Source organism: Sturnira hondurensis, unplaced genomic scaffold (genome assembly GCF_014824575.4).
Source record: "Sturnira hondurensis isolate 20B ecotype Veracruz unplaced genomic scaffold, ASM1482457v3 Scaffold0013063, whole genome shotgun sequence".
NCBI classification, from domain to species: domain Eukaryota; kingdom Metazoa; phylum Chordata; class Mammalia; order Chiroptera; family Phyllostomidae; genus Sturnira; species Sturnira hondurensis.
This window is the reverse complement of record NW_028085694.1, coordinates 1901991-1914863: the sequence shown is the minus strand read 5'-3', so window position 1 is coordinate 1914863 and position 12873 is coordinate 1901991. Positions and strand designations below refer to the sequence as shown.

At 38.4% G+C, this 12873-nt stretch overlaps 1 protein-coding gene across 3 annotated transcripts in view; it reads left to right on the top strand.

Annotated features, from left to right (window-relative positions):
* The window catches only part of HS2ST1 (heparan sulfate 2-O-sulfotransferase 1), a 172369-nt gene that overhangs the window by 132577 nt on the left and 26919 nt on the right, over positions 1-12873 (top strand). For all 3 annotated transcript variants that reach the window (XM_037060922.1, XM_037060921.1, XM_037060920.1), the window contains one exon: positions 2211-2449. In XM_037060922.1, coding sequence (XP_036916817.1) covers positions 2211-2449 — 239 coding nt within the window. The remainder of the gene's footprint in view (positions 1-2210; positions 2450-12873) is intronic.

Below are 12873 nucleotides of genomic sequence, written 5' to 3'. Positions count from 1 at the left end.
CCCTTCCCCACAACAACACTGTTTCACTTCTCTGAGCAGAAAAGGGGGCGTGTGTAGACAGACGAAGGGGTCCCATGATGGTTTGTGGCTACCATCATAGTTTGATGCTGTTTGGAAGATAAGATTTCTTTAAAATTATTTAAAATAGTAACATACATAGGCTTTTATAAATACTTGCTCAGTTTCACTTGAGACAAGTTCCAGATCCTGTGTAGAGGCTTATAGCATCATACAGTACCTTGATTTATAGGTTCATTTGGAAAGCACTGTCAATCTGGAAAATGTTATCCTTTCTAAAATGTGGTGTATGCCTCTGAAAAGTCTGTCCTGTTCCTTTTTCTTTTTTTCTCTTTATCTTCTTTCTATGGACTGTCTTTTTCTACTTGGCCCTTCAAAGTGTTATTTTCTAAGATTCTGTCCTAGTGTCTCTTTCCATGCTACATATTCTAGATTATCTAGGCAATGTGTTCCATTCCCAAGGTTTTCCCAGGTCTCTTTCTTCTACTTGAACCTTTATTCTCAACTCTCAACCTACATGTCCAGTTACCTATGTAACATCTCCTGATGTCTGGCAGTCCAACAGTGTGTTCAGCATTTAGCTCATCTTTTTTGTCACATTTCCAGCCAACTCTCCCAAGGGCAAAAAAAGGATACACATGTATGCATATACATATAGAATATAGGTCCTTCTCCTCCTGTTTTGAAAAGCCCATTACTAATAAGCAGCAAGTCTGGAGCCTTAATTCAAGTCTTCTGAATGTGAATCCTCAGGTCAGAGTGTATTTTCTGTAGTATGGTGACCTTATTTCCTGAACCAAAACTTAAGATTTGTGGTCCAGCAATATTCGAAGCCTGAACTTGTTACTGTAATTGTAGCACATTGCTTTTTCATATCACTTTATTAAGGCATAGGCATTATGGTGGGGAGACACTAATGACAGTACATATAATGTAAAGTTGCACTTACAAGTACAAGACATGTAGTATGAGGCACATGATGTGTGTGTTTGTGCACATTTGTAATTTCCTTTTTATGGAATTTATTGGGATGACACTAGTTAACAAATGTATACAGGTTTCAGGTGCACAGTTCCACAACACATCTGTGTGCTATATTGTGTGTTCACCACCCCAAGTCAAGTCTCCTCCCATCACTATTTATCCCCTGTACCCACGTCCACCTCCTCCAACTGCCCCCACCCTACAATGACCACACCGTTGCTCATGTCTGTAAGTTTTTCTCTTTTTTGCTTGATCCCTGCACCCCCGGCCCCTACCCAGGTGCACATGTGTAATTTGACCTAGTTAGGGAGAGCAGATAATGCTTCCCTTGCAAAGTGGTGATGAAATTGAGTGAAGGTTGAAGAGTTCACCTGGTAGGATTGGGGTAGACAGAGAATGGAAGCGTGATTAAGGCAGATGCAGTAACTTCCACAAAGACCTGGGGAGAGGAGGTGCCTGCTATGTGGGAGCAGCTGTTTCTGTGCAAAGAAATCTGCAATCTTGTTAGAGATGTTTTCTCTTCATTTCTTCCTTTGCTCCTCTTGCTCTATAATTCTAAAAATTATGTGAAGCTAAAATGTGTGTTAAGTAGGGAATAGTAGAAAGCAAAATGTAACTGCTTTTCAAACAACATGGTAGACAGGGGTTTGAATTAGAGGAACTATGGGATTTAAGGAATAAACATAGCCAGGACATATCTATAATGCAACACCAAAAAGGTAAAGGTTTTGTGATGGGGTTGTTTCTACTTTGTTACCTAACATCACACCAGCATTTATAATTACTGTCCTGCTACATTTTGATAAACCAGAGAATAACTAAATCCTAAGTAATAAATTTCAAAATCTTTGCTTAAATTTTAAGTGATCTACTTTCTAAGTACATTTTTTGCTATGAAATTCAGTATTCCATATAATCTGTTTTTGCGTGTTTGAGGATTAGTTCAGGCTTCATAAATTCTATTAGACTGTAAAGTGACTTTTTGAAGTACACTGAAGAACCCTGTGGTCTGTGGTGTTCTTTTGTTCTGTTTTATATGCGTATGTATTGTCCTTCGAAGGTAGTTCGGTCCTCAAAGCACTTCTTCAGCTGCTCTCACGCAGTTCTTGAAAAGGAGCATTATATTCCAAGTATAGGAAATTCTTTTCAGTGTTTTACAACTTATTGTCTCTTTAAAAACTGAGTTTATATCTGTTTTTCTTTTGCAGAAAGGGCTATTGCGAGACATGAAGTCCGAGAAATTGAGCAACGTCACACAATGGATGGCCCTAGGCAAGACACCCCTTTAGATGAGGAAGAGGACATGGTGATCATTTATAACCGAGTCCCCAAAACAGCAAGCACCTCTTTTACCAATATTGCCTATGACCTGTGTGCAAAGAATAAGTACCATGTTCTTCACATCAACACTACCAAAAATAATCCAGTGATGTCGCTGCAAGATCAGGTAAACACCACTCAAGGAATACGTGTTTTCTGACACTCCCTCGCTCAAATGTTATATGTCAAGGGGATAAAGTGTTTTAAGGGATATGTACACTGATCCCAATGAATCGTAAGTCTGTTGGGGGAAGGAATCAACCACATTTTTTATAACTTTAAATTCTTCACAGTATTTGGTACATTTCTTTTCATATAGTATGTATTCCAATATTTGTGAAATAAACGAATTAAAAGTTTGAATGTTGGAAGAGAAAATTGATGCTCTTCAGTATGGCATTCTTTTAAAAATATATAGTATTATTAGCAAGAGACTGCAATAAAAAACATATTGTCTCAACTTAAGATAGAGAATTCTTTATTTGATGATTATCTGTATTCTGTATGGCTCAGTTTCGTGAATTTCTTCTTATCTTTACTAGTAATTTATGTAAATATTAGATATAAACTTCTGGCAAACAGGGAGTGTGAGTTATATTTTAACATAATCTTGCCTTTTAAGTTGTCAAGAAACTTTAGATAAATGGATAGATAATTTTATGGAAGCGTTTTAAGGAAAGTGGAGGAAATTATCTCGTGAAATGAAATTCCATCATCTCTTTATCTGTAGTTGCACACACTTTCTCCACACCAGGAGTTCTAACTATAATTTTAAATATATGAAGTTCTTTCTACAGGTATTGAAGAGAATGGTTATTATGCCCCATGAGAATAAAAGATGACATTTGAAATGCTACCTAGAATTTTAAAAAAATATTTTACTGTTTATGCTACTACAGTTGTCCCACTTTTCCTGCCTTCACCCTCCTCCACTCAGCCTCCCCCACCTCCACTTGCACAGTCAGCCCCCTCACTGTTGCCCACGTCCACGGGTCCTTCGTGTGTGCCTTTACTGGTCCATGCACCTTCCTCCACTTAGTCCCTGCTCCCCCCTCCCCTCTTACAGCTGTAAGCCTGTACGATTCTGTGCCTCTGGTTCTCTTTTGCTCATTAGTTTATTTTGTTCACAGTGATACCTAGGATTAAATACCTTATTGGGGTAGTCTTATTAAAAAGGTATTTGTGATACTCATATAGTGAGAATGTATGTATTTGAAAACACCTGAGCTTGTATTATTATTGCAGAATTGACTCTGTTATCCCATTATTTAGCATATATAATCCTTACTCTAAAGCAAGAGGATAACATTGATACACAAGGTTAAAGTTCACTTCTTGCTAGAGAGCCATTTGTACAGGCCAGTAGTATATGGAATATCATCTGCCTATATAATTCTTAGCTGTCTGCAGTATCCTCAATTACTCTTTCATAGAACCCAAAATCTACATCTGTCAGCCAAACTTAATAACTTGTCGGTAAATGAGAAGGAATATGAGCTAATTTAGCTAAGTGGGTCATAAAAATTATTCATTATATAATATTGTATATCTAAAGGCAAGTATCCTAAATCAGTTTTTGGACAGCATGTGGTACATTTTAAATCTATTTGCGTGATTGCTTTCCAGAATAGATCTTTGTTTAAAAGGGACATTTCTTAATGTTCATATAATATTATATTTCTTTAGTAACTTTTTTTTAGAAAGGTATAGTTAGTTTGCTTGTTCAGTTTTTAGAGTGGTTTTGTGCCCAGCATTAGAGTTCTATGGCAGCTATAAGAAGCCTGACAATGATATTGATGATTTTTTTCAGGAAATACAGATCTACAGAAGCTCACCACATATAACACATTTATAGGCATCATGTAGTGGTACATTTCCCTAGTTGCATTTGGAGGAGATGAGCTTCTGTTTTTCTTTCAATAGCTTGTTAGTTACATGTAGGAAAAAAACCCAGCCAAAGAGAATCATAGACACCACCTTAAAAGCAATTGGATTGCATAATGAACAACACTTAAAGTATATTTGTGTGGGGAGAGGAAAATCCTCTTAATCATTAGCTGACATATTTCAAAATGTCAGCTGGTTACTGAGAACCTGCCCTTAATTAGGAATGACTTATATACCAAATATTCACTAATATGCCATATCTAAATCACTTACTGGTCTTGTTCTATATAGAAACATTTGTTTGAATAAGCCATGGAGGAAAGTTATCTGCCTCCCTCTCCTTCGTATGACATATTAGGTAGCATTTTAATTTCACATTTAATCTAGTAAACGTCATTTAAATGTAAACTTCTAAATTATACCAGATGCCTTGAAAATATTTTTAAAATATTTCTTATTTTGCATCACATACTTTAATTTTTATTCCATGTTTTTGTTCTTGTGTACTGCTCTCAACTGCTTTATCATGCATTCAGACAGTAATTAAATGACCTATTTTGCTCTTCTTGTTTCTCTGAGAAATAGTTTCGAATCAATAGCTGACTGAAGTGAGACTTACAAAATTAGATTTTTGTTAAATCTGCCATTGTCTCAATCTTTTCATTTCAAATCCAGTCTACTCATGAAAATATTTTGGGATATAGTAGATGACCACTCTCTTTATTCTTGCACCTTCCAACCTCAGCAGTTCAGTCTGCTGAATCCCTGCTCTTAGCCCTGGCCCTTTCCCAGGTGTGTTCTCTACATACTGTGCAGAGTGCTAAACTGTTTACATGTGTAATTATTTCTCTCAAAAATTTTAGAGGCAAAGCCCAATTTTTAGTCTAGTATAAAACTATTCAATAGTTAAACACAGTCTGCTACTTTAGAAATGGTAGTCAACTCTGCTTTTACATTTTCACTTAATTGAGTATGTAATATATATAGAAACTGTACGAAGGCTTTGGGGAAATACCAGAGAGATAAAAGCAAGGCCACATCTTTCAGGGAGCTTGTTTATAATGTACTTGGGAACATAAAACAGAGTCACAGGAACTATGAGGATTGTCATAGGAAACATCAGTATGTGGTATTCTCACCCAAAAGTTTAAGCTGGATCTCTTGAGGAAAAAGGCAAATCTGTGTTACAGAACATCGTCTAGAACAACTATTCTGAACTCTTTAAAGTGTCAATGTCATGACAACCCAAAAAGGTCAGGGTCAGGGGTGAGATGGGCTTCTCTAGACCAGGTGAGACCACGGAGACATGAAAACCAAATGGAATGTGTGATCTGTGATTGGATCCTTGGGTCAAAGGTGTCAGCTGCTAGCTTTCAAACATTTCTGGAAAAATTGTGTCTATATATCTCCAGATATTTATATATATGTATAGAGAGAGTGAGATACAGAAAGGTGGCAAAAATATTAATAGTTAGTGAATCTTGGTGAAAACTGTACAGATGTTGGCTGTACAGTTGATCAATTTTTCTGTAGATAAGGACTTTTTCAAAATTAAGAAGTTGGGATAAAATAAGAGAAGAACAAGGAGATTAACAGATAAACATTGAGCTCATAAGGCATGAGAATACTGAGTAATAAGAATAAGGCAGACTCAGTCATAGGTGTGTTTTTGAAATGGGCCTTACTGGGTTGATAGACAGGAATCGGCAGGAAACAGGTACTCACTCAATCAGCTGTTCTGACTGGAAAATGAAGTTTACTCTGCTATCATGAAAATACCTGTAAATTAAAGAATATCTTGTCTTTATGCCAAATTGTAAGTGGTACCATTTTTATGATATTTCTTACTTTTCTGCCCTTACATATTTTAGGTCTGTGATTGTATGTACCCCTTTCTGTTCAGACACTGAAAATATGTAGAATTTGCATTCTTTGTAGAACAACATAGTAATTTTTTGTTCACTAGCAAGCCCTCTTCTGGTCATTTGCATTAGATCCTGTGGTTCGATATTAGTTGTACGTGCTGCTTTTTCAGCATGGCACTTTGGATGAACGCTTAACTTATCTTGTGTATACTAATCACTAGTTAAAATGCACATTTTGATTCAGGACTGAGACGCAGCCTGATACTCAGATTTCTGTAGAGCTTCTGTTGGGTTGAAACCTCCTTAGAAGGTCATTTGAAACTGGCCTCCATACAGGAGGCCTTAACTGGGTTGAGTCCCGTACAGCCCAGAGTCTGACCACCACATTTCTGTCTCAAGGCTATTGTTCTCGGACAGCTTCTAACCCGGGGAAGGCAAGTGGAGCACACAGTCCAAGCACAGGGGAGGGAGTGGGGGCTTCCAGTTGTCCCTGTCAAGCCCGTGGGTGGGTCAGACCAGCGGTCACATCTTTTTGATGTCCTCTGCCAACAGCTTCCACTTGATGTCAAAACTGATGCCTCTAGGCCTTTGAACCATAGTTTGAATAGTGATTCTCGATGGGATTATGGGGACATGCATATTATTATCTTCTACACTTGATCTTAGCCAAAAGGCCGAGAAGCGATATTATTATCTTCTCAGAATGGTGAGGTACTTACATTTGAATTCATATTTCTGCCTCTCCAACAAAATCCAAGTTCCTTACCTAGACCAACAAGCCGTTTTTAGTAAAGCCTTTGTCCTGCGCTCTAACCTCTTACATACTAGCCGCACTGGCTTTTTGGTGCATTGAGTGCATCGAATGCATCAAGCCTTCTCCACTAAAGGCCTCTGCACTCATCCTATTTTCTTAGAATGCACATCTGGCTTCTCACGATTGGCTTCATGTTATCCATTTAAGGTTTCAGCTTAAATGACATTCTCTTAAAAAAAACACCTTACAGGCCCTGGCTGGCGTAGCTCAGTGGATTGAGCACGAGCCTGTGAACCAGAGGATCGCGGTTCGATTCCCAGTCGGGGCACATGCCTGGGTTGCAGGCCAGTTCCCTGCAGGCCAACTCCCAGCAGGGGATGCGCGGAAGGCAACCATACATTGATGTCTCTCTCCCTCTCTCCTTCCCCTCTAAAGATAAATAAATAATCTAAAATTAAAAAAAACACACCTTACTTTGTCATTATATATGTGTGTCTGTGCATGTGTGTGCATGCATGCATATGTATGTGTGTGTATTTAAAGTACTTCTTCCAAGTTACTGTGTACCATCGTTCTTTCTGTATCTTTTCTATTACTTAGTGATTTGTGTATTTGTTTGTTGTCTGTCTTTTCCTCTGTTATAAGCTCTTTAAGGACAGGAACTTGGCTGTCTTATTCAGCACTGTATCCCCTGTGCTTAAAAACAGTGCCTGAAACATAGTAGACACTACATAACTTATGTTAAATGAATGCACAAATGAACCAACTTGATTCTAAAAGTAGTCCTCAGCTGAGCATAACACCATGATGGTAATTACTGTTGGAGTGAGCCCCTCTGATTGACGGTAATAATATAATCTACCCTTCAGATTTGGAACAACCCCCACCCCCACCATCACCACTACCTTCCCCACACACACACACAAAAGGTTGAATAATACAGTTCGAACTTAGTGAAAATACTGTATTCTATTGCTGGTGACCTTTCTTATATTTGTATTCAATAATTACTCAGATTTCCTCTTTGTGTAGAAAACTCCTTCTCTAGTTTAGGCTCATAAAACTACCCACGCTGTACAATGAATTTTTATTTTAAGTATATGCATGAGTAGGAGTTCAGTATATAGTAATTACCTAAGTTAATAGTAGTATTCATTTAATTGGTAGTAATTACAAAGTTGGAATTTGTCCAGGATGTTCCAAATGGCATTCTTACTTTTAGATAGTACAAACAAGTTCTTTTGTGATCACAGGTAATTTTAATATTGAGATTAATCTCATTAAGAGTAGGTCTCGATACACTGTTAGTTAGATGGTGATTTCTTAGCTTTTTCCTGTAGCACCGGTTCAGGTCTGATTCAACTACAAATAAATCACAACACCACCCCCACATTGCTTGTTTTCCCTGGAAGTCTTTTCTGATTACTTGCTAGCCTGACTCTGCTTCAGTTATAAAATCTGACAAAAATTACAGTTTAGGTTCTGCTTCAGGCTAGACACAAAAACATGTCTTTTCATCTCCTATGTCTCACTACTACTGCTGAAACATCCTTCCTGATAGCCTGTTTAACCAGAGTGTAGTCATTCTCTTTGAGTAAAGTCACTCTGGTGACTATTTTTTTCTCCCCATGCCGGAGTCTGCAGTGCCTTCAGTCTCCTGAACTTCATTCGAAGCTGTTAGTTCTGCTCCTTTTTGCCTATCACTTTATCTTCATTAGTGCCAGGTGTAGTCAGTCAGAATCCGTAAAATAAACCAAGTGGAGGCTTGCTCACCTACTTTCCATTTCCTCTTCTTGATACTCCAGAGCTTTATCTGAAAGTCCTGGGCAGAATGCGTCACTGTAGAGGAAAAGACAAAATTTAAAAAAGGAGAAGAAAAACTGAAAGACAAGGCAGGTGTTGTAAGAGAGGTAAGAAGGCAGAGAAAGGCAATGGACCGGGAAGAGCAGCTAGGCTGACTAAAGGGAAAAGTGAAGGTGATGAAGAGGGCAGAGACGGACAGTTGTAGAGGCTAAGAGGATAAATATTAAACATGGCTGAAGGAGACGTGGTTAAATCAATCCTTAGAAAAGAAAACTTAAAACTACTGGTTTTCTTAAAGAAGAGATTAGGATTGTATAGACTTTCAGTAGTACGTAAATGACATTTCAGAATGTTCAGACTATATTCTCCAGATCAGTGTGAAAAGCCACTATAACCTTACTGACAGTTTTGTGCTCAGCGCTTTTTTCTTGCCTATGAAGGGAAGGTAAATCTCAGCTCAGCATCTTTTGATTTATGCAGACTATAAGTCAGCCACAGTTTTATTAATGAGACTTTAATGGCTTAGTTAAATGTTGATGAGGTAGGAAAAAATACATGTGCATCAAGTATGTAGCCTTCAGTATTCTGTTAGCCAGAGATTAGAGAAAGACTGTGAGTATTTTGGAGATTTTAGCAATGAGTGTAGAGAATTTAAAAGCAACATTAATGCACTTGAATTTACCTAAGGGTGGATTTAGGAAATAAAATTCAAAAGTCCTACATAGATATTTAGGCTGTGTCTCTGAGTTTTGACTGGCCATCTTCAGCAACCTCAGCATTTACTCATGACAATAAAAAGGACAAGAATGAGTCAGTCATCGTTGGAAAGTGCTTGTCCAAATGAGAATAGTGAACAAGGTGGTTTGGAAGTTGAGATTATAATGAACATAATGAGGAAAATAAGCAATTGAGAGACACATCAACAGAACTTTGAGATCTTCGAGGTCGAGGAGTTTTAATGATTGGGTTTGTGGGGTTTCCACGGTGGATAAAACCTGAAATTCTCAGTGTCCAGGTTTTTAAATCAGAATCATGGTGTGAATGATGGCTGCTCACCTTTCCTTTCAAATCCTTGTAACTTTCTTGGTTTGTTTTACCCCTGGGGTAAATTGGACAGTAATACGTCAAGGAAACTAGCTGGAGGTGTAGAGGGCTGATTGGCCCCAAACCTAAGGTACACGGTTCTTGGGTTGTAGTTTTTTATATATATGAAATAAACAGTACAGGATATCCTTGATCTCCCGCACCACTGAAATACCAATTCTATCAACGAGAGTTCAAGATGGTGGCAGTGGAAGAGTCATGCCTTGTTTCACTCTCTCCCTTTGTTAAACTTCCCTGAGACCAACTAGGCACACAGTCCTAACTTCGTCAGTTTCCAAACTGTATTTCTTGGAATACTTTGGTTCTGATGTATGTTCTTCAGGTATCACAGTGTGAGGGGCGGAGGAGGAGACTGAGTAGTCAGGACTCATTCTTCTCCTGTCCCGCCGTCTTCTGTTTCACACACTGCAGTAGCTTATAAGGTAATCTTGAATTTTTTTCTCTATTTCAATATCTTTTTTTCATATCATAAAAACAGTGAATATCTTTGCTAAAGAGCTTATGTAGACCTCAGGCCACCTTTGCAAGCGCTATAAAAGCAAGGCTCACATTAATAAAACCAGGAGTCAGCTCCTGGGCCTGCACAGACGGAACAAAGTCTAGCTTCTCAGTGTTGCCCGTGAACCGGGCCATCCAGTGTAGACTCTTCAGAAGTGCAGGGTCGCAGGCCCCACTCCAGACCTGCTGAACCGGAATCTGCGTTTTAGCAGAGTCACCTGCGCGCTGGAGTTTGCAAAGCCCTGAAGCAGCCAGGCATCTAGCTTTCCTGGGCTCCTCATCTCCCATTGAAGGACACATGTTGAATGAAGTGTGTTCTTAGACGGGTTTAGTTTAATCTTGACCTTTCTTCGGAAGGGTGGAGGAAGGATACATGAAGCCTATATCTAACTCTTATTTCTGCCTGAGTTTTTCACAACAGTGTACTCTTAAGTTTATATTATTATGATCTTCTCTAACATTTGGTTTATGTAACACCATTTTCTCAGACTTCAAACTAACATCTCCTTTCATTTTCCACTTACACCATCGTAACCATATGAAATGTCAGCTTTTGGGAAATAAAGCTGAGTTGCTAAACATGTGTTAAGCACCTGTGAACTACCAGCTCCCATTCCTATTCCCTTTGCCTTCTATTTCCCCCGGATTTTTGGCTGGAATACTGGAACTTATTTTTATAGAGCCAAAGGCTTATGTGAAATAACATATCATTAACTGACAGTTACAAGGACTTTTGATATTCAAATAACACTTTTTAAGAATTCAATTTTTAGGTTATCTGATTTCTTATTTTCTATTTCTTATTCATTTGCCACTTGTTATTTTTTAAACATTTTATTTATTTATCTTTAGAGGGGAAGGGAAGGAGAGAAGGAGAGAAATATCAATTTATGGTTGCCTCTTGTGCGTCCCCTGCTGGGGACTGGCCTGCAACCCAGGCATGTGCCCTGACTGGGAATTGAACTGCAATTGTGTGGTTCGCAGGCCTGTGCTCAGTCCACTGAGCTACACCAGCTAGGTGTTATTTTCATTCTGTTTGGTGCCTTACTTGAAGAACAAATAGGAAAGAATATGAGAACCTAAAATCACACATTTATTTGGCTCTTTTTTTGGGTGGGGAGAAATTGAAAATATCTGCTAAAGTATTTTCTAATGCAACATAATTTTAGCTGCATTCAATTTTCAGATTTTATTTTGAGGTTATGTGAGTGTGCGTGTGAGGAAGATAAACAGATAGGGTTCATTTAATTTTCCTTCTAAAAACTCCATTATTTCTCTAGAATATGAATTATTAACGCTTCCCTTAAAAAATGACTTTTACTTCCAGAACCTTCATTTCTCTCTAGTTCACATTCCTGACATTGCCACTTTTGCAGTGTTTCCCTTCTGCCCTCCGACAGCCCTTCACCAGGAGGCAGCCATCACCGTTCATTGCTATTAACTTACTGATGGACCTGCTAGGAAATGCTCCAGGACACCTTCATGTAACTAACTTTATTCTAATGTGTAAATGAAAGACTGATAAATTGTCAAATGTATCCAGTTGACAATCCTCTGCTTTAAAGGCTGGAGTTATATTTTACAGATGCTTTCAATTTAGTATAGGTGGTGGGCTGCGACCCTTCGCCTCATCCCTATCTCCTCCTTTACCCCCACCCTATCTAGTCTCCACAAGAGATTCTTAACCATTTGGTGTTCATAGTGTAGAGGTTTGCTTATCAAAAATACAAGGTCTGTCTGGAAAAAAGGTGGGCTGTTGTTGATATGTGAGCAGTTTGTGTGACATCAGTGTAACCTGATAGCCAAGGAGAGTGGACTGGAGTGCACATGCGTGAACAATACAACTTCACTGTACTAGTCAATGAGGGCAGTAGACATTGTTGAATGAGCATGTGTACAGTGTGGCTGTCACATTCAAAGTGACTGAGTGAGTAGAGCCACAAATCTGCATCAGATTTTGCATTAAGCCAGAACATTCCTCCATGGAAACTGCTCAGATGATTCAGAAGTCTGCAGCTATGGGCAACTGCTGGTGATTGGCAGCTTCACTAGACTTTGTATTGTGCCCGCTCATGTGTCATGTCTGGTGCAGAATTTTTTGGTGAAACATTAAATCACCCAGGTGACTCAGACCCCCTATAGCCCAGATTTGGTGCCCCATGACTTCTGGCTTTTCCCAAAACTAAAATCACCTTTGAAAGGGAAGAGATTCCAGACCATCAGTGAGATTCAGGAAAATATGACAGGGCAGCTGATGGCAACTGGGAGAACTTTGTGAGGGCCCAAGGTGCCTACTTTGAAGGGGACTGAGGTGTCATTGTCCTGTGTACAATGTTTCTTGTATCTTCTTAAATAAATGTCTCTTATTTTTCACATTACATAGCTGTATACCTTCTGGACAGACCTCACATACATCATTTTCCTGAGAAATTGTGTATCACTGCTTTGCAGCTGATGATATTTGGGTTTATCAAGTTCTATATTAAATAGTTTTTTAAATTTTAAAAAATATATTTCCACTTGAATTTTTTATATTAACTAATTTTGTATACTTTTAATTCTAGGGAATTAAAAGAGCAATATTTAGATTTAAAAAATTTTTATTTTACCTATATCTGTAATTTTATTTCTTATCAACAG